The 24,538-nt window shown below is 39.4% G+C and overlaps 2 protein-coding genes across 4 annotated transcripts in view; both read right to left on the reverse strand.

Annotated features, from left to right (window-relative positions):
* lztfl1 (leucine zipper transcription factor-like 1) overlaps positions 1–12,438 on the reverse strand; it is a 29,318-nt gene extending 16,880 nt beyond the window's left edge. Inside the window, exons 1-3 of one of the 2 annotated variants that reach the window (XM_046833430.1) lie at positions 12,141–12,438; positions 11,204–11,328; positions 10,794–10,988 (exon numbers count right to left, since the gene is read on the reverse strand). In XM_046833430.1, the coding sequence (XP_046689386.1) occupies positions 10,794–10,988; positions 11,204–11,328; positions 12,141–12,143 (323 nt within the window). In that variant the 5' untranslated portion in view covers positions 12,144–12,438. The remainder of the gene's footprint in view (positions 1–10,793; positions 10,989–11,203; positions 11,329–12,140) is intronic. The other variant, XM_046833431.1, reaches the window with a different exon arrangement.
* A 3,237-nt stretch (positions 12,439–15,675) lies between these two features.
* The window catches only part of tmx3b (thioredoxin related transmembrane protein 3b), a 40,990-nt gene continuing 32,127 nt past the window's right edge, over positions 15,676–24,538 (reverse strand). For both annotated transcript variants that reach the window (XM_046833614.1, XM_046833613.1), the window contains exons 14-16: positions 23,333–23,462; positions 20,194–20,262; positions 15,676–18,321 (exon numbers count right to left, since the gene is read on the reverse strand). In XM_046833614.1, the coding sequence (XP_046689570.1) occupies positions 18,052–18,321; positions 20,194–20,262; positions 23,333–23,462 (469 nt within the window). In that variant the 3' untranslated portion in view covers positions 15,676–18,051. The remainder of the gene's footprint in view (positions 18,322–20,193; positions 20,263–23,332; positions 23,463–24,538) is intronic.

Here is a 24,538-nt window from a genome sequence, read left to right on the forward strand (position 1 = left end):
GGTTTCTACTTTACAACATCTAAAGAAGTTTTTCCTTGCCACGGTCACCCCAGGCTTCATCGTTAGGAATTAACACACATCATTCACTTTAATTCTCAAATTCTGTAAAGCTGCTTTGAGATAATGTCCATTGTGAAAAGCGCTATAGAAATAAACTTGAACTTTTCCATGCTGACTGTAATTATACAAGTTAAATTGCCAAGTGCATGGAGATTGATATAATACAAGTTTAATGTGATCATTAAGTGTTTCCTTAATATTTTTAGCAGCGTACATTCAGTAAGGATTTGTCAGAATGTAATAGGAGCACTCATAATGGTATATATAATACATAATGGTATATATAATTTTAATTTAAAATTGACATTTGGATTAAATAAAAAGTCATAGTTCCACAGTTCAAAACTATTTCAGATTGTTATCTCGTCTCCTTTAATATGCCTTAGTCATATACATACACTACACTTTGTTTTGTCATATACATACATTCATATCAGATACTGCAGAGTTTAATCAAAGGTTTTAATGCTTCTAGACCTACTAGATCCACACTAATAGGAAATAACAAACATAATTTTAGATTCTTATTCCATTCTATAGCCAAATTAAACAGGAATAAGAGCAGCACAGTAACATCAATATGAAGCACTGATAACTTTACTATTTTTTTCAATGACAAAAATTAAAATAAACAAAAATCCATGAACAGCCTGTTTGAGTTTAAATGCAGTTTTCAATAAATTGCCATTCGCTTTTGTTTCTTGCTCCTTTTTCTTCTTTTGACATTTTGAAGCAATTGTTACAACTTGGTTATGATCCACTAGTGTAAAATGAGAATACTTGGAATGTTTTCCTCAGTCCTAAGATTTTGTTCAGGAGTGTAATATATATATATATGTATAGACATACGTTTGTATGCAAAAGTTTAGTGCATGAATTTGGGCACCCTTGTTATTTTGTTAATTTCAATACCTGTAACTACTTAGCACTGATTAATTGGAACACACAATTGGTTTGGTGAGCTCATTATGCCTTGAACTTCATAGACAAGTGCATCCTATCATGAGAAAAGGTATTTTAGGTAGCCAATTGCAAGTTGTTGTTCTCTTTGACTCTCCTCTGAAGAGTGGCAACATGGGGGTCTCCAAACAAATAACCTGAAAACATTATGGTTTTGGGGAAGGCTACAAAAAGTTATCGCAGAGATATAAGCTGTCAGTGTCCACTGTGAGGAACATAGTGAGGAAATGGAAGACCACAGGCACAGTTCTTGTTAAGGCCAGAAGTGGCAGACCACATAAAATATTGACGAGGCAAAGGCGAGGATGGTGAAAACGGTCAAAAACAGACGGAGTCGCTTGAGGTATGCAAACGCACATTTGGACAAGCCAGCTTCATTTTTAAATAATGTGCTGTGAACTGATGAAACAAAGATTGAGTTATTTGGTCATAACAAGGGGCGTTAAGCATGGCCACAAAAAAAAAAAACACAGCGTTCCAAGAAAAACACTTGCTACCCACAGTAAAATTTGGGCGAGGTTCCTAATGCTGTGGGGCTGTGTGGCCAGTGCCAGTACTGGAAATCTGGTTAAAGTTGAGGGTTGCATGGATTTCACTTAATATCAGCAGATTCTTAAGAATAATGTTGAGGAATCAGTCACAAAGTTGAAGTTACACCTGGGCTGGATATTTCAACAAGACAACGACCCAAAACACTGCTCAAAATCTACTCAGGCATTTATGCAGAGGAACAAGTATGTTATGGAATGGCCATCCCAGTCCCCAGACCCGAATGTCATTAAATATCTGTGGGGTTATTTGAAGCGGGCTGTCCATGCTCAGCAACCATCAAACCTAACTGAACTGGAAATGTTTTGTAAGGAGGATGGTCCAAAATACATTCATCCAGAATCCAGACACTCAGTACAGGCTATAGGAAGTGCCTAGAGGCTGTTATTTCTGCTAAAGGAGGCTCTACTAAATATTGATGTGATTTTTCTGTTGGGGTGCCCAAATTTATGCACTTGTCTAATTTCGTTTTGATGCATATTGCGCATTTTCTGTTAATCCAATAAACCTCAATTCACTACTGAAATACAGTAAAACCCCGTTGGACAAGCATAATTTGTTCTTGAAAATTGCTTGTAGGTCCATTTGCTCGTACGTTCAAACTAAATTTCCCCATAAGAATTAATGTAAAAGTGATTTAATCCGTTTCGAAACCGCATTCGATCGCGTATTTCTGCACTTAAAAAGTATTTGTAGCCAATTTTAACAAACAAATACACCGCAAATTACCGTAATGTAAATATCATTTAACCCCAACCCCATGTGGTAGTGGTTGATTGCGAGTTTAAGACGCACACCACACTCATAACCTTCTTGGTTTCCATGGTAATTCTATTTACTTTCATTTTCACAGCACCATCACTGATTTTCTTGGGAGACATTTTTTAAGATTTCTAGTGAAATAAAAATATAACACTAAAAAAAGTTACGTTTTTGCTGCACTGAAGAAGGAGAGCGACCAAGCGATACGTCATCAACTAAGCGACTGATGCTACCCTCCGCCAAAAACGGGGAACCGGCAGCGTGGATTTGCTCGTGCCTTCGAAATTTGCTCGTGAAATAGGGTACAATTTTGTCGTATCTCTGTTTGCTCGTACTATTAGTTGCTTGTACAACAGGGTTTTACAGTATTACTGTGTCCTTCAGTTATTTGATAAATCAAAATTAAATTGCTGATCCAAACACCCAAATATTTATAAATGAAAATCATGGACATTGTCAGGGGTTCCTAAACTTTTGCATACAACTGTGTGTGTGTGTGTGTGTGTGTGTGTGTGTGTGTGTGTGTGTGTGTGTGTGTGTATATAAGTGCTGGGCAACAATAAAAAACAAATTAAAATTGCGATTAATCGCATGATTTCCCTGCGATTATTCGCACGCTTGTAGGCAAAATTCAATAATGAATTGAAAAGTAGTGTATAGCGCACCTTTATTTTAGATGTATTTAAAATAATATTTGTTGTGCTAACACTTTAAAAGCAGTATTTCCTTTACACAGTACCAGTTAAAAAATGTTTAGTGTAAATCTTAAACTAAAGCAAATATTAAACTAAAGCTTATCGATACTGTCAGGGCATTAATGATTTATCCTGTTTGTTATAAAAAACAAATTACCCACAGAACCTTGAGCAACAATCATAAATCATATTTCATAAATCTGTCCTAAGTGTGATGACTTTAACACATTCCACTGCTGTGCAACATGAATAAAATGTACTGTGCACGTTTCAGGAAAATGTCTCTCATCTGTTTTCATTACAGTCAGAGCATGTGCATGCAGTATCCACTGTTCGTCAATATAATGCACTGTAACTCCAAGGTAATTATAGTAACCCAATGATGTCCAATAGTCTCCAGTGAGAGCAAAAGTTGGTGCACGCTGTAAAGTTGTCGCTTTTGTAGTCCTCTCCTTTTTATACAACTTGTGTATTCTTCTTGTGATGGTGCGTCTTGAGGAAGCTCATACGTGCAGTCATTTGTTGCGATTCTAATAAATAATTTCTCAGACCTAAATTTTCCACAACACTAATCGACCTGCAGCCTGTAGCTATCTACTTCGCTATGGAATTTGTTAGCTTTTCTTGCTTCTGTTTGTTTATACTTCTCCAACACGCTGCATCTAACGTGGTCTGCCGAAGCCTCGCTCCACTGCTTGTTTGATTGAATGATTTGCCAGCATCAACGGTGTGTATTGCATTTAAGTGATATTTGCAAGAAAAGATGACTGCTGCTAGCATTAGTTTAGCAGCCAATTTATGGGCTCAGCAAAAATATTTAGTGTGAGCAGTCCTATAGCGTGATGAACAACACCAAAGCATGATCCCAGTTAACTGACACCAAACTTTGATGTGCTTCCAAGATGATGAGAAATAATACTGTTTCCACGAAAATATTAAAATTGAATGATGGTGTTCTTTACTTTTTAGGTAACGGGTTTCACATATAATTTATATTAGTTCACCCCACCCAGAACCTTGGTCTAATATATTTCTTCAAGATGCAAGCTATTTGTTAGTATCTCAAACACAGCAGGGGGCAAAGGTTTCTCTGACTAAGCTACACAATTACAGAATAGCTGGCACATTACATGGCTCCCTCATATCTGTATTACCCCTGCATTCTTTCATATGTAATATTACCAGAGTTCCTGCTTGCACTAATAAGCATACTTAATAATCTGTGTGTGTTCTCTCTCTCTCTCTCTCTCTCTCTCTCTCTCTCTCTCTCTCTCTCTCTCTCTCTCTCTCTCTCTCTCTCTCTCTCTCTCTCTCTCTCTCTCTCTCTCTCTCTCTCTCTCTCTCTCTCTCTCTCTCTCTCTCTCTCTCTCTCTCTCTCTCTCTCTCTCTCTCTCTCTCTCTCTCCACATACTTCCAAGTTACCCATAATCCTGACCCTTCTGCTATCCAGAACAAATTTTTGAACATAAATTCATAGTGTTTAATTCTGTAACACTGCTTTGTTATAATGTACATTTTCAAAAGCACTATACAAATAAAATTGAATTATTGGTCATCTAGTTTACTTCAATGCACCTTGAAAGAGAAGTTGTTTCATGCACATACACATTTTCTGCTGTTAGAACTCTGTTGAAATGTATTCTTTAGTAGCCTTGGCAAACCTTCCTATCTTGACCTTCATGGAGACAGGATGCTCCTGTCTTTGCTGACCTGTACATTTTGTGCTATCGCGTGACTGGATGTTAGAAGACCAAGGGCGTTCAGTTAGAAGATAGCTATAAGCACATCCTGTTCCCTTTTCTTACGCACATATGTTTCTGACCCCTATCTCTGTCAACACACGATAACTCTGTCCGTGTCGCAATGACCTCTCCGCCTTTCCTACGCACTATGGCTTGGACTGATGTGTACATATACCCTGCTTTGCAGCCCAGTTCTCGGAGCAGTTGTATTGAATAAACCAGACTTGATTTTAATCGTGTGGGTTGTTCTTTCATTGCTCCGGAGCGCTCCTAAGGCCTTGCAGAGAAGAGACACAGACGAGAGGGCAGGGGATCTTTCTTACAATTTGGTGACCCCGACGTGATACTCTCGACCAGGTAAGACATGTTTGATTGACTACCTGGTTGGCAGTATTTGGACTAGGATATCTCCTTCAGGGGAAGGTAGACCTCAGTATTGGTATTACTGAGCAGGTATAGGATTAGGGTATTCCTGTATAGCCCCTGAAAGGAAGGAGGACCTCAGTATTATAGTTACTGGGCAGAGCGCTGTAAAACAAAAGGAAAATATTCTCTGTGTCTCTTGCCTGTATTGCTGATAAGTATTGGTGTTGGTATTTTAAAATGGGAAACTCATACCCTAAGCCTGAGCCTGGAGAGACGCCTTCTGTTTGGATGCAACGTTGTGGTCTAACATACTCCGTTACCCCTTATCTTGACAATTTAGCTGGTTGGACTGAGGCAACCCCTCAGATTCCACCTTACTCCAGAGAGGGTACATTCGACCCAGGATATTTAGCCTCCGCGTATCGCATGATTTATGAACGCCTCGGAGATCCACAATGGAATCTCGGTTAGATGCGGGAATGTTATGGGCGATGGTATGAGATGAAGAAAATCTGGGACGAACGTAAAACATTTACACTCCAAAAGAGTGTTGAGGGTATTCAAAACCTGGGAACCGAACAGATCCTGGTCTTTTGGCTCCCATACCACTCTCCATTTCTCTCGCTAAACCGCCGCCTTATTCGGGGGAAAAAAAGAGGTATTGCCCAATGCGCCTGACCGCGACCCCGAACCACCTCCAGTGGCTAATATGTATCCATCGCTAGCCGCGATGAAGGTCTCCGACACAGGAGAAACCTCAGCTAAGAAAAAACAAAGAAGGGCTAAAAAGAAACCCAAGGAAGAGGAATCTAGTGATTCCAGTTCCGACTCTAGCTCTGATAGCTCAGACGATGACAGTGACCCTGATGATGTTGGTCCCGATGCTGGGACGCTTCCCGATCCTCCCCCGTGGAATGCAGCATGTGTATGGGTAGCTAAACCCTCAGGAGTACAGGTTACTCCGCCTTCACCATCTGCTCTTAAAGATATCATTAGTCTCTTGCCCTCCCCCGATAAACCTCTGCCTTTTGTCGATATGTTAATCAAAAGTTCGCGTAACTGTCAGCTGACTGGCGCAGATTATAGATTCATCTTGCAAAGTAAACTAGGCGATAGTTATGACGGGGATAGTTTGCTTGGACACGTCCCGGTGTTAAAATATTCGAATGACGAAGTAGTTAATGAGGAGATAAAGGAGGAGGAGGAGGGGGAGAGGCGGCAGGAGGAGCAGAAGAAGGAGTAAGGCCACGTAGAAAGAAGAAAACAACACGGGTAAGATCCACCTTGTTCTGGAAAGATAATCCAGACGCCCTGATAACGTTGACGTCCTCCATATGAGGCCAAGGTTAAACATTTGACGCCTGTGTTTATTAAACAATATCCTTTATCACCTGAAAAAACTACTGGCATTGACTCTATTTTGAATTCTCTTTTGCAACAGGGCGTTGTCACCCCATGCGTCAGCCCATACAACACACCTGTTAATCCTATTCCAAAACCAGATGGCTCGTGGAGATTCACCCAAGATCTGCGAAAAATAAACGAACTGATTATTCCAGTCGCACCAATTGTCCCTGACGTCTCCTCCATCATAGCCTTAATTCCATGTACTCATACAGTATTTTCTGTGATTGACCTCTGTTCTGCTTTCTTCAGTGTTCCTGTAGGAAGGAGACGCAGCCTCTTTGCCTTCACACACAGGGGGCAGCAGTACACGTGGACTAGGCTGCCACAGGGGTATATCGATTCCCCCGCGGTCTTTGCGACCACGGTCAAGAACGCCCTGTCGAGCCTCTGCCTCCCCCCTGATTCAGTGGTTCTACAGTACGCTGATGATCTCCTGGTAACTGCTACCGACTATGACACCTGCCAGGCGCCACCCTGGCCCTTATCAAGCACATGGCTGAAAAGGGTTTCAAAGTATCCAAGACGAAACTACAGTTCTGCCAGAACACTGTCCGGTACCTGGGCTATGAACTTTCTCAGGGCTCCAGGAAACTGACTGCTGAACGAATACAAGTCATCATGGACACTCAGCGGCCCGCCACTAAACAGGCATTGCAGGCTTTCCTCGGCCTTATCAACTACTGCCGTCAGTGGATTCCAGACTGCTTTTTGTATGACAAGTGTCTGCGCACTGCAGTGAAGCACTCTGATCCCTCAACCGCGCCCTTGACATGGAATCCGGAAATGCTGGCCGCCTTCGGGGCCTTGAAACGAGCCCTGTGTACAGCTCCCACACTGGGACTGCCTAACTACAGCCTTCCGTTCCACCTGTACGTGGCAACTCAACCAGGAACAGCATCTGGGGTGTTGGCTCAGGCACATGGGGGAGGCATGCGACCTTGTGCGTTTCTTTCAAAATCCCTTGACTCCGTGGCTCAGGGTTTGCCGGTCTGTCTTCATGCCGTTGCCTCCTGTGCTCTGATGGTAACTGATGCTGAAAAGATCATTCTATCTCATCCTCTGATTCTGCACACCTCACATCAGGTAACACAGATATTACGCAATCTAAACACACAGAACATGTCTTCACAACGTCGCTCAGGGTATTAGACTGTTTTGTTGGCCACTGAGCAGTTAACTATACGTCTCTCGTCTTTCCATGACACTGTAGCTCACGCCCTACAGCGCCTGCTTAACGCACGGGATGACTGTATGGGGGCTCCGACCATGATTGCCTCACGAAATTGTCAATGACACCAGTATTCGCCTGACCTATCCTCTGTTCCCTTACAGATAGGCGATGTTCTCTTTGTTGATGGTTCCTGCTCCAAACCTAGTGATGGTGTTTATTTTTGTGGTTATGCTGTTTGTCGCCTGCCTAACACTGTCCTTGAGTCTTTCTCTCTTCCTTTTTCTTCTGCACAGGCTGCTGAACTCTTCGCTCTTACCCGCGCCTGTGTCCTCGCGGAAGACACTGACATCACAATTTATACTGACTCTCGTTATGCCTTCGGGGTAGCTCACGATTTCGGCCGTATCTGGCAATCTCGGGCTTCACTACTGCTGATGGCAAACCCATTTCACACGCATCATTAGTACAAGATCTAATCACTGCCTGCCACCTGCCCCGTTCGTTGGCTATTGTAAAAACTAAGGCGCACTCCTCTGGTGATACAGACGAGGTGCGGAGTAATAGTCTGCATGGCTAAGCAAGCTGCGGCCTCACGCCCTCTGCCACCAGATTTTTCGCCAGCCATGGTGTCTGTTAATACCATGATCAGCGCTGTTCTACCTGACATGGACCTCTTCACTGCAGGCTTCGCTTCACCTGCTGATCGCCTATTTTGGACGAGTCAGGGTGCTACTGACTCCGCAATCGTTCTAGATGGACAGGGTCGTCTTTGCCTCCCACGTCACTGTACTCCATTCCTCGTCCATGAGTTTCATGGTCCCACTCACATGGACGAAGAGGGGTGTTACACGACCTAACTGAAAGCTTCTGTATAGACCACCTGTACACAGACGTGAACAACATTCTAGATAGGTGTTTAACATGCGCACAAAATAACATCTCCAAACCAGGTGCCATACACCAACACCTTCCCGTCCCTGAGACACCTTTTCAGGAATGGCAGATCGATTTCACACATGCCAAGACAGGGCCCTTTCAGATATCTTTTGGTAATGGTGGATAAATTTTCACGGTGGGTAGAGGCTTTCCCCTGTAGCAAAGAAAACGCTAGAGTTGTGGTTCAAAAGCTAACTACTGAGATAATTCCTAAATATGGCATCCCTGTAGGAATTGATTCTGATAAAGGAACCCCATTCACCTCCAAGGTCACTCAACTTCTGTGCAAGGAGCTGAACATTAATTGGCATTTCCATATTCCGTACCACCCACAATCATCAGGCATTGTGGAATGCGCTAATCGTACAATAAACAACAAAATTCGTAAAGCCATGCACGCATCTGGCTCAAAAATTGGCTGCATGCTCTCCCACTGCTCGCCGATATGCGAATGACCGCACAAGTGGCCCTTGATCATCTTTCACCGTATGAACTTGTAGTGGGGCGACCCTATCCCCTCCCATGGCGACGAGGCAAACAGGCTGTGGGTACGGGGGACCTAGATGTGCATCTCAGCGAGTACGCTGCAGGGTTGCTACAAACATTAGATGATTATTGGACATGGGTAAATGCAAGAAGACCCCCAATTCGAACAAAACACTCACCCCTTTAAGGTAGGGATTGAGTCCTGGTGAAGAAATTGGACAAAATGGGAACACCCTTGGGTGAGACCCTTACAGTGAACCTGCAGACGTGATCGCTGTGACTCGTACAGCTGTATTAACTGATCTCTTTCCACAGTGGATCCACGCCGGACGTCTGAAACATGCCCCAAAGTGATAATTGTTATAAAGATATATATTTAACTGTGGTGTTCTTATATGTCCTAGTGATCAGAAGTAAGAACTGACGGCCATCGGTAGAACTTATTCTTCCACAGAGTTGAAGAGGGGGAATGGTCTAAGTAAGCCCGTGGATGACCTCCGTCGCACCTCAGACCTTCCTGTGCCGCCTCTTCGGACATTCTCCACATTGCAGGAAGTGTTGGGAGAAGCAGCGAGGGACTGAACAGCAACCTCTTCTTGAGAAAAGCGCAGCCAGTGACCAGTATGGCTGCCATCGCTCTCCGAGAACCGCAGTACATGCGTTTGCGAAATTTATCTAATGATCAATACACTGATACATTCATGTAATTATACTTATTAGTTATTAAGTATAAAAGAGGGGATTGTTGAAATGTATTCTTTAGTAGCCTTGGCAAACCTTCCTATCTTGACCTTCATGGAGACAGGATGCTCCTGTCTTTGCTGACCTGTACATTTTGTGCTATCGCGTGACTGGATGTTAGAAGACTAAGGGCGTTCAGTTAGAAGATAGCTATAAGCACATCCTGTTCCCTTTTCTTACGCACATATGTTTCTGACCCCTATCTCTGTCAACACACGATAACTCCGCCTCTCCGCCTTTCCTACGCACTATAGCTTGGACTGATGTGTACATATACCCTGCTTTGCAGCCCAGTTCTCGGAGCAGTTGTATTGAATAAACCAGACTTGATTTTAATCGTGTGGGTTGTTCTTTCATTGCTCCGGAGCGCTCCTAAGGCCTTGCAGAGAAGAGACACAGACGAGAGGGCAGGGGATCTTTCTTACAAACTCCAGGTTTGCATGTACAGTATTTATTTTTATATGGACATACCATTTGGAAAAACCTTATGTACTGTACAGATCGTCGCTACAGTGTTGCTATTTTTAGTGTTTCCACAGTCAGTGTTTAATGTCTCCTTCTATTATGTTGTCCCTTTTTGTTTGCACTAAATGTTGCACATGTGCACTTAATGTTGTTAGTTGTTTAGTTTTGTGTAGTTCCATGTTCCTTTCTGTTAATTTGTGTTGTCCGATGTAGCACCTTGTCCTGGAAGAATGTTGTTTTATTTTACTGTGAACTGCACTGTATATAGTTAAAATGACAATAAAAGGCTACTTGACTTTAATCATTTGAAATAAGTAAACTACCAAGACATCTTTAAGTATGTTGTGACAAATCCATAAGCTGATAAAAACATGCATGTCGGAATCAAAGCAAAGCAAAGATTTTAAATTTAAGTTCCTACATAAAATCCCCTAAAACGGGTCTGTAATTTACCTGTTCTCCAACTCAGAGATATCAGTCTGCAGTTTCAAATAAAATTTCTCAGCCTGGGAGAAGAGCTGCCGCAGGAGCAGAACATTGGTGTGGGCAGTGTTGATGAGCTCCATCTCCACCTCTCCACGCACCACCACCTGCAGCCCATCCAACATTTCCGACACCTCATCCACCGTAAAGGTCTCCTCAACCAGTCTAGAAGAGAAACTGACTGACACTTTATCATAGAAAGCATTGCTGTTTGAGCTAATTTTATTTGGAGAATTCCACTGAATTAGAGAAAATGAGTAAATGACAGTGAATGTGTGAAAGAGGAAAATGTAGGGAGTAAATGAGGCATATCAATGAGATGTGGTACAAGGTAAATGCAGATTATAAGTTTGGTCTATGAAGTAAAGTGAGTCTCTCACCTGCTGTCTTTGAGTTCCTGAAAGCATGAGTCAATGGTCTTAAGTCGCAGGAGCCTCTTAGAGCGAGCAAATCGCATATAGTTTATGACCTCGTTCTGGTGATGTTCGCTAAACCCAAAGTCAGCCTGCAATATTGGACAGTCAAAATAGAAAAAATAAACACTTTCAATGGTTAGAAAAAAATACACCCAACATGCAGTCTTACATTCTATATAGAAAACAAGCCATATAAGATAAAACAGCCTTGATGATGTGGTTTCCAAACTGTTGCTATTTCAGTTTTGTTTTTTTGGGGTTTTTTTCTTAAAATAATTTTTGCTATTTCATTATGGATCATTGTGTGTAGACTAACGAAAGAAAGAAATTAAATTAAATTAATAAAAACATATATCAATAAAATAAAAAGACCTGTGCAAAGCCTGAAGTGGACTGAAATGAGTAATTACGGTATTTTGTCTCCTAGATCCATTACTTTCTGGACCGATATTCATGTTCTAGAAAATGTAAGTTATAAAGGTTATTATGACACAAAACATAACGGAATAACGGACTCTTCAGTACTAGAAGACATTAGCGGCCTACTTACAAGCATAGTAAACATAATGCGACATTTGTAGCTAATAAGCTATGGAGGGCATAATCAAATACACGAATGCTACCCCGCATAATCTAACGTTTATTAGTTAACCAGAGAACAGGATGCATAGTTTTGCTGGAGTAGCTACAGAAAAATACCGGTGTTTATTTTCATTTAGCCTGCTAACCATGCAACTAGCTAGCTCTTCGTTTCTACGCAGTTACCAACAAACTATTCATATATTTAATGATGCTGGCGGTTACATCACACATTTCTCTTAGCTAACTATCAAATCATGAGAAATAGTATTTTAGTTATTAATGAGCTAAATATCCTACCAGGGCTAAGCTAGCTACTTACCATCGCAGCAAATTGCAGACTTTATGCAGAAAACGTCAAACTGTAAACAAGTGTCATAACAGGGGGGAACAACAAAATAAAGAGCCGTGAACTCTAGTCAATCGTTTTCGTCCGGTATTTAAAGTGAATATGAATTAACTACGTTATCTGGCTTGTATTCCCCCCCTCTCTGTTTAAGTTGCTCCTGGCAACCGAACAGCGTCACTTTGCTGCTGCTGCTGCTAGTGATGACTCGTTCTTTAACGAGTCGTTCACTTTCATTTGACTCGGGACTAACGAGTTGTTTCAGAAAGCGATTCGTTCAGTTTGTGATTACCGCGCATGTGGATCTCCCATCTTCTTCTTCTTACGGCTGCTCCCTTTAGGGGTCGCCACAGCGGATCATCCGTCTCCATACTCTGTACTCTACATCTGCCTCTTTCAAACCAACTACCTGCATGTCTTCCCTCACCACATCCATAAACCTCCTCTTTGGCCTTCCTCTTTTCCTCCTTCCTGGTGGCTCCATCCTCAGCAGTCTCCTACCGATATACCCCATGTCCCTCCTCTGCACATGTCCAAACCATCTCAATCACATGCGCTGTCCCTCTAATAAACTTGTTTCTAATCCTGTCCAACCTCTTCACTCCCAATAAAAATCTCAACACCTCCTGTTTTTTACTCACTGCCACTGTCTCTAAACCATACATCGCAGGTCTCTCCACAGTCCTGTGAGAGCGCCGCATCCTAACCACTAGACCACCAGGGACCTAAACATTTTGTAAATATACATTAATAGAAATGTGCTAAATTTGATTATTCATTCATTAGTAAATGCTCAGTGCCATACATGTGGTTTGAAATGTACTAAAAAAATAAATCAAAATAAATATATAAGACGGAAACCTATCCCAGCATGACTGTGCCCCTGTGCACAAAGCAAACTCCATGAAGATGTGCTTTGCAAGAGTTGGAATGGAAGATCTCCAGCTATAGAGCCCTGACCTCAACCACACTGAACACCTTTGGGATGAATTGGAATGGTGACTGCACCCCAGGACTCCTCACCCCACCTACATCAGTATCTGACTTTACTAAAAACCTTGTGTCTGAATGAGCACAAATCTCCCCAAGCACACTCCAAAAAACACTTCTTCCTAGAAGAGTGGAGGGAATTATAAGAGCAAATTGTGACTAAATGTTGAATGCAATGCTTAAAAAGCACATACCACACTTATGACCAATTGTCTGCAAACTTTTGGTAATATAGTGTATAGTGTACATGTACACAGCATTCAAACTTTACAACAAGAGGGAAAATGAGAAAGCCCCCAAATATCAGGCATTTAGACTATATCTTTTTACATCGTTCTGTGTTTATTAGAGCATGCACAACGCTCACACAATTCTACCCATTAAAAATGTCTTGGGTTCAGTCAGAATTAAGCGATCATTGTCTGATCCGTCACTGCTGCCGGTCAGGTTACCAGGAAGAGAGATTGCCAAAAGCACAACATGAAATCAGTGTTCAGGTAGCAGAGAGGGTCCGAATTTAATTTGGACAGAAGATATTTGTGAATGTTATTTATACATGTTTGAACTTATCTATACAATTAATTAAACAGGATGGGTCCAAGTCCTGAGAGAGGGAGAAAAAGAGACATTACCCTGTACACCATAAAACTTTTTAATCGGTGTATGTGTGTAATCACCAACAATCATATCTGGGTAACCTAAAAATGAAACACCAGGGTTACCTTTAGTGCAAGAGATTGGACATTTCTGGCCCATAAATATCTCAAAAGGAGAAAGCTGCGATTTTGGATGTGAGGTCATGTGAATTTCACAAAGAACTCAGGGCAGGAAATCTTTTACCCTAAGCCATTTGAATGTAACAATGCTTTAGTCAGTCTGTCTTTATCAGTTCTATTATTCCTTTCCATCTATCCCTATTCCCTGTGAATGTGAAAAGTTCAGTCAATGTGAAGATACACAATATTGGCAAAAGTTTGCAGACACCTGGTCAGTATGGTATATGATTTTTGCATTACATTCCATACAGTCTCAATTTGCTTATAATTCCCACCAATGTTTTTGAAAGATGTTCCTCTAGATTTTGGAGTGTGCTTGTGAACATTTGTGTTCATCAGCCACAAGGATGTTAGTAAAGTCAGGTACTTCTGTAGGGTGATGAGACCTGGGGTGCAGTTTGTGTTCAGAGCTCTATAGTAGGCCACTATAGATATTACTTACTAGCAGATATTACTCTCCAAACCATGTAAACTATATCTTCATGGAGCGCACTTTGTGCACAGGTGCATTGCCATGCTGGAACAGGTTTGGATTTCGAATAAACAAAATTTTATTATACCCTATCCAAAGACAATCTATACAATTGTGTGCCTCCAGCTTTGTAGTAGAACCACATATGACAGGAAAGATCAGGGGTTCCAATATATTTGTCTATATAGTGTAGCCACAAAGTTTGAGTCTCTGTAAATGCACTATTGATTGTGGGATATGATTTCTTTCCCATGCTGCCCATTCCATAGGCACAACATGATCAAAGCAGCAGGTTTTTACATTCAGGGTTTCCAAAAATAATTTTCAAAATATTTTTTTTGGAATTGGGTTTGTATTACTTTAGTCAGAATACTTTTATTTTTGGGCCTCAGATAAGATATTTGTGTTTAATGCCCCTCAAAATAGGAATTTAAAATGTTATGACCGAAAAATGTAGAAATCAACAAGTACAGAGAATTAGACACAGAGAATTTAACAACTATAAAAAGTGTGTGTGTGTGTGAGAGAGAGAGAGAGGAGTGGGTAGCAAATTTATTTAACTTCTGTCAGGAGACAAGATGTTTACCAAGAAATTTTTTTTTTTTTTTTTTTTTGCAAAACCCAGTAACACAGTGAGAATAAGTCAATAAATAAATAGTTTAATTAAATCTAACTGCAGTTCATGAACTAGCCACAAGGTACAGTCTTATTATACATATGGAACTTCTATATAAATGTATATGCTGTAATGCACCAAAGAATATGCTGTATGCATATGTTGTAACAGACTCAGGGTCAAATCCTTTTATAAAACTTGAACAGATGAATGGGTATTAAGTAAACAACACAAGAGCAATGTTGAAGGGCCACAATGGGATATGCTTTTGTAAGATGCTTCCATTTTTCTAAAAGCTCATATGGTTTTAAAAAAAAATAAAAAATAATAATAATAAAAAGATGTACTGGCTTTGTAAACAATTATTTATAACTAATAACTCTTATTTGGTTTTCTGCAACCAATACAACAAGAAACTGCCTAAGCCTGGAAATATTTTGTATATTTTATGATCATGTTGCCTGACTGAGGGCAGAATGACAATAAATAAATAAACTGCTTAGATCATTGCTATTTGATTAGTTTAACCAGATGTTTAGCAAATACAGAATGTTCATGTACATATAAAATATATTTTTAAAATTACTTTTGCTGACAAATGAGTCTTGGCTTTAATTGAATCCAAAAACTCAACCACTTAAAGGATATAATCTGATGTGGGTTTAGCTTTAAGTCTTTAATTTTTAGCAGGAAGTAGCTGAATTACAGTGCATACAGAAAAATCTTAAATGCAGTGCACGGACATTGAATAAGTTCAGAAGTAGTTCAGAACAGACAGTTTTCATTTCTAAGACAGTAAAAAATATATACACAAGCAAGAAAATCCGATATTAAACACTAATAAAAATGTATCTTGATTATATGTTGTGAAGACACCTTCATTTATTATTTTTTTTTTTAAGAGGCCACAAAAAAGCAATAACTATTGTCAAAACCATAGCCTTTCATATGAGCAGTGCAATTAACTTGTTCAAAGAATTGCAAAAGGAGTAATTTACTAACAATGTTGACGTAAAATAAGCATAGCATAGTTTTGTCTAATTACGTCTAGATTCGCTAACTGAGTAAATGATAATCCCAGATTCAAAACTAAATTTAAAGATGTTTTTCTTGCATGGTGGAAATGGTCATGTCTGGAAGTAAAGGCTCAGTCATATTTTGTATATCTTGATCATTCTCACTCACACACACACACACGCTGATGATAAATACATGCATTTACAAACCTGTCAATAATAATTTTTAATAATGCCTTTATGGCTTTTTAATATTACTACTTTCTGCAGTTTTAGCAGGGAAGTTGCACTGCATTCGAAACCTCTAATATCATGAGGCACGAGTCATTTTGTATTCAAATTTAATTTTCCTGATTTAAAGCATAAAATAGCTAGATCATAGAAAAACATGGCTAATATCTACATTTAACAAAGCTATTACCAAACCGGAAGCAAGAAAAAAAAAATTGCACAGTAGATGAAGGAAAAAAAAAAGTGCACTGAACAATAAAGCTAAACAGTATGCCCTGTAGCACATAAAACAGAAAGCTATTTGCCATTAACATGAATCTCAGGGTAATAAATCTACATAAAATCCCAACTTTTTGGGAATTATGGTTGTTAAAGTAAACTGTAAATAAAAACAGAATGCAATAATTTGCAAAGCTAATAAACCTATGTCTTAGCCCAATAGAAGAAAAACATATCAAATGTTTAAACTGACAAAATGCACCATTTTAGGTGTGGGCACGTCCCAAAAAAAGTTGTTACAGGGCGATGTTTACTATTGTATAGCATCTCCTTTAAAAACAAAAACAAAATAAAAAAATAGAAAAAGTAGACTAATTGCTGGAGTTTTGCGAGATGAACATTGTCCTATTTGTATCTGCTACATGATTCTAACTTCTTGACAGCCCTGGTTTTTTTTATATCATTCTTTTTGTTTTGTGACGTGCCAAATGTTTTTAAATGCTGAGAGATCTGGACAGCAGACATGCCAATTCTTTTGTACTACAAAGCCATGCTGTTGTAACAGATGCAGTATGTGGGTTAGCATTGCCTTCCTAATATATGCAAGGCCTTGCATGAAAAACAAATTATCTGGATGGAAGCATATGTTGCTCTATAACCTGTATAAAAACCTTACATCATTCTGCCTTTGTGCAAGCTGCCTAATAGGCTCTAATGCATCGCCATACCGTCAGACATGCATGCATTTGGACTGAGCACTAATGATCCCTGATGCTCCCTTTGTCCAGGTGGAGTACAGAGCATCCATGATTTCCAAAAATAATTTTAACTTTTAATTCATCTGACGCAGAACAGTTTTAAACATTGCCTTGGTCAATTTTAAATGATTATGTTCACATATGTATCCTTCTTTAAATGATAAGAGCTTTAACCTGTGTTTGTGAATGACATGGCAACAGATGCAGTTTTTCGAGTTTAGTGAACCTGATAGGCGCTGCTTCGTCAAGATGCACTTTAAAATCAATCACGTTACTGACCTGTTGTCGATAAAACCAAGTTTTTTTTATAGCCCTATTATTTTAGTAACACTTACTTTTCCAGCTTTTTAATGACGTGTTGCACCCATCACATTCCAAATTACTTAATTTCCCTAAAAATGGCACATTTGCCCAGTTTAAACATTTGATATTGTTTTTACATTCTATTGTGAATAAAATATGGTTCTGTAAGATTGGATGAGATTTGCAAATCATTGCATTATATGTTTTATTTACAATTTAACCTGCCATCCCATCTTTTTTGGAAGTGGGTGTTGTACATATACTGACTTCATGGTTCTATTCACTTAGATTTTATATATATATATATATATATATATATATATATATATATATATATATATATATATATATATATATATATATATAAAAATCAAAACTCACCTTTTAAACCCTACAGTAGAAAGACAGTGTTCAGGCCAGTGATTAAAGAAATCTGAAATTGGATAAATGTTTAATGTCTGCATTGCTGTCATCATCCTTCCTTTTATCCACACATCTCCCCTGTGTTAATCAAGCTTTTTTTCTGCTGAACTCTTTTCCTCTAGCCCTTCTTCTCCCTCATCACCCTCTCCGGTTTCCTTGAGCTGTGCAGCCAGATGCTGTTGCATATCTTCTTCCTCATCTTCATCCTCCTCATCTGTCTGTCCTTCTCGCTTTATCATCTCTGGGTCGTCATCTGACTCTGCTGTGCATATGCCATAGCACATAAGGCTAATGACACCTAATGGCAGGCCAAAGAGAAAACAGGCCAGCACTGGAGAACTGCGGAAAACAGACTTAGACAAACACATAAACAGACAGTTAAAAGTTAATGAAGTAAGATGGATACTAATGCAAAGAAGTTACAGACAAACTAAATTTGTACTCCTCCATGAAAAAAGAACTTTAACTTGAAACAGACAAAAGTAAATATTTAATAAAAATAGACTTTTGATTCAAAAGAATCATTTTAATAATAAAACAATGTTTTAGACAAAAGGTTATTGGACCTGTAATCTAGTATTTTGTTGCACAATCTATAGAGGCAATCACTGCAAACAAGAGATTTCTGTAGCTTTCAGTGAGACTTCTGAACCTGTCAGTAAGTAATTTGGCTCACACTGCTTCATCTGTCTCGGGTATAAAGGGTGCCTTCTGCGGACTTATGCATCTGAAACCCGAGCTTTCAGATGCTGGGCAATATGTTTTGCTCCCGTAATGTCTTATAATCTTGAGATTTTATTGTGCTCAATGCAGCAAAGCAGCCTGATAAATAATCAAGCCTCAATGTTTCACAGTAGGTATTGTGTTCTTTTCCTTGTGTTCATTTTTGTATCTGTGAACAAACAGCAGATTTGTCTTTTTAAAAAAGCTCCAGTTTTCTCATCTGTTTAAAGGACATTCTTCCAAAAGCAGTCTGATTATTGTGCATTTTAGCAAATTTCAGTCAGGCATTTTTTTTCATTAAATTGTTAGTGTGCTTAGAAGCTTATTGTGTTGTAAAGTATATTTGGCAATTTCAACCATCAATTTACATTTAAAGTTAGAGATAAAGCTAGTAATATTTGGCTAGTTATACATGTTTATTACATAATATATGCTTATGGTCCCTGGTGGTCTTTTATTTTACATAATATATGCTTATGTATGTGTATCTTGAACAGTGTACAATAGAAGCATTTTCAAAAGAGTAGTCAATCAACTAGTCTAAAGGCATTAAAAAGACTAAACACATGGAAAAAATATTTCATTTACCCATTATTTTGTAAAAAATATTACTTGTTGGACTGAATAATTCATAGGACAGTCCTTAGAGAAAGCATACTTACAATTTTCATACAAATAGCTCATTGTTTATCCTGTCAAATGCCTGCTGAAATGAGATTAGCCGATAGTGTACAAGTAATCAGGTCATCATGATTCACTATCATAAAGCAGTATTGCAAGTTTTAGCCCAACCAAACATGGTTCTATGCTTCTTTATGGATTCTAAAAATATATAAATGTTGTACTGAATTGCACTGAAAGCCAAAATGTAATGTGTTTCTATGTTTTTAAATAATAACCCTGACGTGTATCAAACAAAATAGACAGGTGGTTTCATGATGTGAGCTCATATGATCTGCATAGCAATGCATGTGGAATTTGGACTTAATGAAGAAAAGGGTCATCAGTCTATAATAAGAACCCAAATCTCACAAAGAATGTGTGTCCATAACCAGGGTTAGGGGAAGAAAAGGAGGAGGGGAGAGGGGAGAAAAAAAAAAAAAAAAAAAAAAACCCCACACACCACTCAACAAGGAGCATCTTTTCTGAAATTTTAGAGATGTTGCACTAGAAATTCTCGGTTGTTATATGGCTGTCACTATGTACACGCTCCAGGTTCAACAACACTGTGCCTCACAGTGTTGTGAATGCAAATGTCCTTTATGACCACCTTTTTGGTTAGATCAAAGCAAAGTCTCCTTCCAAACTTTGGGCATACAGCAACTAGGTAATATTTTTAGCATTTCAGAATTATGCACACTTCCTGTGGTAGTGTGTAGGGATGAAAAAGCTAGTTATTCTGTGGTTCTTACTAAAGGTATTTACTAAATTTATCTGAACCTTAAAACCACAATCTATTCACCCCCTTGCAATGTCATGGGTAAACCAAGGTCATCACTCACCATGATAGTGGATCTAGCATCATAGGCCACACGCTTGAGTCTCTGTAAAAATCCATCCCCTCCGTAAGCCTGTTATATAACAAGTGGTGTAAATGGTCTGAACAAAGTGATGAATACATGTGCTCTTTATTAGTTAATGTTACTACTTGTGACATGTTGAAGTGAATATAAACAAATAATAAAATACAAGAAAATGTGGCCATTTTAGGTCAATTTAAATATATTCAGAATACATGATTGCATCAGTCTTCAAACTACTTTACTTTAGGCTAAAAACTTTAAACTGATAAAATATACCTGTTAAAGGTATAATATATAAGTTAATCACTTGTCCATTTGTTAAATAATTAACTTTGCTTTTATTTCAAAGTTGTACCAGTCTGACAGAAGCAGCTTTATTTAGAAGTATTTCTCACTACTACTTTTGTATGTGTGTGTGTATATATATATATATATATATATATATATATATATATATATATATATATATATATATATATATATATATATATATATATAATATAACCAAGTTAAATTTAGGAAGGTCCACTAGGTTTAGAAATATAGATATGCAAATATGGTTACATTCAAAAAGACAAAAAAAATAAATAAATAAAAATCCCATAAGCATCTATGGACCAGAATTAATTGCTATTTATGAATACATTTGTTATCCTAGTACTATGTGCACTTAATACAGAAAGAATGGTCTGAATACTTTCTGAATGCACTTTGCCTCAGATACAGTCTTGATATTAAAAAGGAATATTAAAGAGACAAAGACTGAATCCACACAACTACACATCCACAGCAGCAGTATACATTGTGCATTGAAACATCTGCAGCAGCTACAACATGTGGTACAGAAAATAATGACCGACAGCACTAATATATTCTGGAGACACCAATATCTGCTTTTCAGGGAAAAGAAGGGTATATGCGCCTACTTATTGATATGCCAAGTTCATCGGTTGCCAATAGCCGTAGTGCAGGAAAGTTCAGCATCCATAAACTAAAAAACATCATGCTTCTTAGAATAACATCAGAAGTTTGCATTTGCAGTCATAACAACCAACAGTGCACCTGCATGTGGCTATATCTTGTTTTTATGGTCTGACATGAGATGGTAATACAAGTGTAACTTTGCTATTTTAAAAATGTTATTCATACTGCAGTTAAAACCAGTCTTCTTTCGGCTTCTCCCATTAGGGGTCGCCACAGCAGATCATCCTTCTCCATACCCCCTGTCCGCTACATCTGCCTCTTTCAACCTAACTACCTGCATGTCTCCCCTCACCACATCCATAAACATCCTCCTTGGCCTTCCTCTTTTCCTCCTTCCAGGCAGCTCCATCCTCAGCATTCTCCTACCGATATACCCCACATCCCTCCTCTGCACATTTCCAAACCATCTCAATCTCGCCTCCCTCCCCTTGTCTCCAAAACGTCCTACATGCGCTGTCCCTCTAATAAACTCATTTCTAATCCTGTCCATCCTCGTCACTCCCAACAAAAACCTCAACATTTTCAGCTCTGCTACCTCCGGCTACACCTCCTGTCTTTTAGTCAATGCCACTGTCTATAAACCATAGGTCACAGGTCTCCCCACAGTCCTATTAACCTTCCCTTTTACTCTCGCAGATATTCTTCTATCACAAAATCACTCCTGCTATCATTCTTCCCCACCCACTCCACCCTAACTGCACCCTTTTCTTCACTTCTCTAACACATGCTCCATTACTTTGCACTGTTGACCCCAGGTACCTAAACTCCTCCACCTTCACCACCTCTTCTCCCTGCAATCGCACCACTCCACTGCTCTCCCTCTCATTCACACACATGTACTCTAACTCCTACTGACTTTCATTCCTCTTCTCTCCAGCATGTACCCCAACCTCTCCAGGCTCTTCTCAACCTGCTCCCTACTCTCACCACAAATAACATCATCCGCAAACATCATAGTCCATGGAGACTCCTGTCTGACGTCGTCCACCAACCTGTCGATCACCACTGCAAACAGGAAAGGGTTTAGAGCCAATCCTTGATGCAGTCCAACCTCCACCTCGAACAAGTCTGTCATTCCTACTGCACACTTTACTGTGGTCACACTGTCCTCATACATATCCTGCACCACCCTCACATACTTCTCTGACACACCTGACTTCCTCATACAATACCACAACTCCTTTCTCGGCACCCTGTCATATACTTTCTCTAAATCCACAAACACACAATGCAACTCCTACTGACCACTTCTGTTTTGCCAACCTCTTTTTCCTTATGCTCTCCTGCACTTCCTCATTCCACCACCACATCTCCTTGTCTTCCTTTCTATTTCCAGATGTCACACCAAGTTCTTTTTTTTTTAGCTGCCTCCCTCATCACTCCTGCAGTAGTTTCCCCAATCATCTAGCACCTATTCACCACCACCGAGCTCCTGTCTGACCTCTTCCCTGAACCTCACACTCTTCCTCCTTCAGTTTCCATCATCTTATTCTTCTTTCAGTCCTTACTCTCCTTCTCTTCTTCTTTGCCTCCCAAACCATCCTACAGACCACCATCCGATGCTGTCTAGCTACACTGTCCCCTGCCAACACCTTACAGTCTCCAATCTCCTTCAGGTTGCATCTCCTGGATAGAACATAGTCCACCTGTGTGCACCTTCCTTCACTCTTATATGTCACCCTATGATCCTCCTTCTTCTTAAATAAGTGTTCACCACTGCCATTTCTATCCTTTTAGCAAAATCTACCACCATCTGACCTTCCACATTCCTCTCCTTAAAACCATACCTACCCATAACCTCCTCATCACCTCTGTTCCCTTCACCAACATGCCCATTAAAGTCTGCCCCAATCACCAATCATTCTTTCCTAGGTACACCATCTACCACTAATTCACTCCAGAATCTTTCCTTCTCCTCCATCTCACAGCCAACTTGTGGAGCATATCTTGTGGGTTATTTGTGAGCACAGACTACAATGGACATTTTGATAAACTGGTCTAAGGAATTTGGAAAGTTTAAAGTTAAAACAATTTTGGAAATTGCTTGCTAATTATTAGTATTAAAACATTTCAGCGATAGGAAAGCACTAAGCCTTGAGGTGCTGTAGATACAATGTTTAGAAGGATGCATTACCGGAATTGTGCCATCCAGGACACTCTTGATGAAAGTGATTAGTTGCTCCACACTCTCAATGGGTTCGCTAGGCAGGAAGTACTGCTCATTAGATGTGTTGAGAACAATGACAGATGGCACTGCTACCTCACTGTGATTCACACAAATACAAAATATGATTAATATAGTATAGTACAGTATAATACAGTACTGTATAGCAGAGAAAAATATAGTATATTATTTATGGCACATGACAAGAGATTTTATATAAGACACCCAGCAATTTGCCCCAACAGAGAGAAGATACAATTGTTAAAATTCACATATTCACAATAAACAAAGTTATTGGAATTTACAAATGACAAAACTTTCTTAATATACTATTGCAGACTTAATTAGAATGGTGTACAACTTCAATTCAATTAATTCAAAATTAATTTAATAATAAAAAATGGCTAGTGATCAGATGGTGATGTATTTACTAGAGCTGCAACAAGTAATAGATAATCATCAATGATTAAATTAGTTGTCAACGAATGCTGTGATTAATTAGTTGGGCTGCTGAAGTTGTGCGTTAGGTTGACGGTAAGATACAGTGAGAAAAATAAGTATTTAAACACCCTGCTATTTTGCAAGTTCTCCCACTTAGAAATCATGGAGGGGTCTGAAATTGTCATCGTAGGTGCATGTCCACTGTGAGAGACAATCAAAAAAAAAAAAAAAAAAATCCAGAAATCACAATGTATGATTTTCTTAACTATTTATTTGTATGATACAGCTGCAAATAAGTATTTGAACACCTGAAAAAGTCAATGTTAATATTTGGCACATTAGCCTTTGTTTGCAATTACAGAGGTCAAATGTTTCCTGTAGTTTTTCACCAGGTTTGCCCACACTGCAGGGGGGATTTTGGCCCACTCCTCCACACAGATCTTCTCTAGATCAGTCAGGTTTCTGGCCTGTCGCTGAAAAACACGGAGTTTGAGCTCACCCCAAAGATTCTCTATTGGGTTTAGGTCTGGAGACTGGCTAGGCCATGCCAGAACCTTGATATGCTTCTTACAGAGCCACTCCTTGGTTATCCTGGCTGTGTGCTTCGGGTCATTGTCATGTTGGAAGACTCAGCCTCTGGGAAGGAGGTTGTTCCCCAAAATCTTGCAATACATGGCCCCGGTCATCCTCTCCTTAATACAGTGCAGTCGCCCTGTCCCATGTGCAGAAAAACAC

This window comes from Silurus meridionalis, chromosome 21 (genome assembly GCF_014805685.1).
Source record: "Silurus meridionalis isolate SWU-2019-XX chromosome 21, ASM1480568v1, whole genome shotgun sequence".
NCBI classification, from domain to species: Eukaryota; Metazoa; Chordata; class Actinopteri; order Siluriformes; family Siluridae; genus Silurus; species Silurus meridionalis.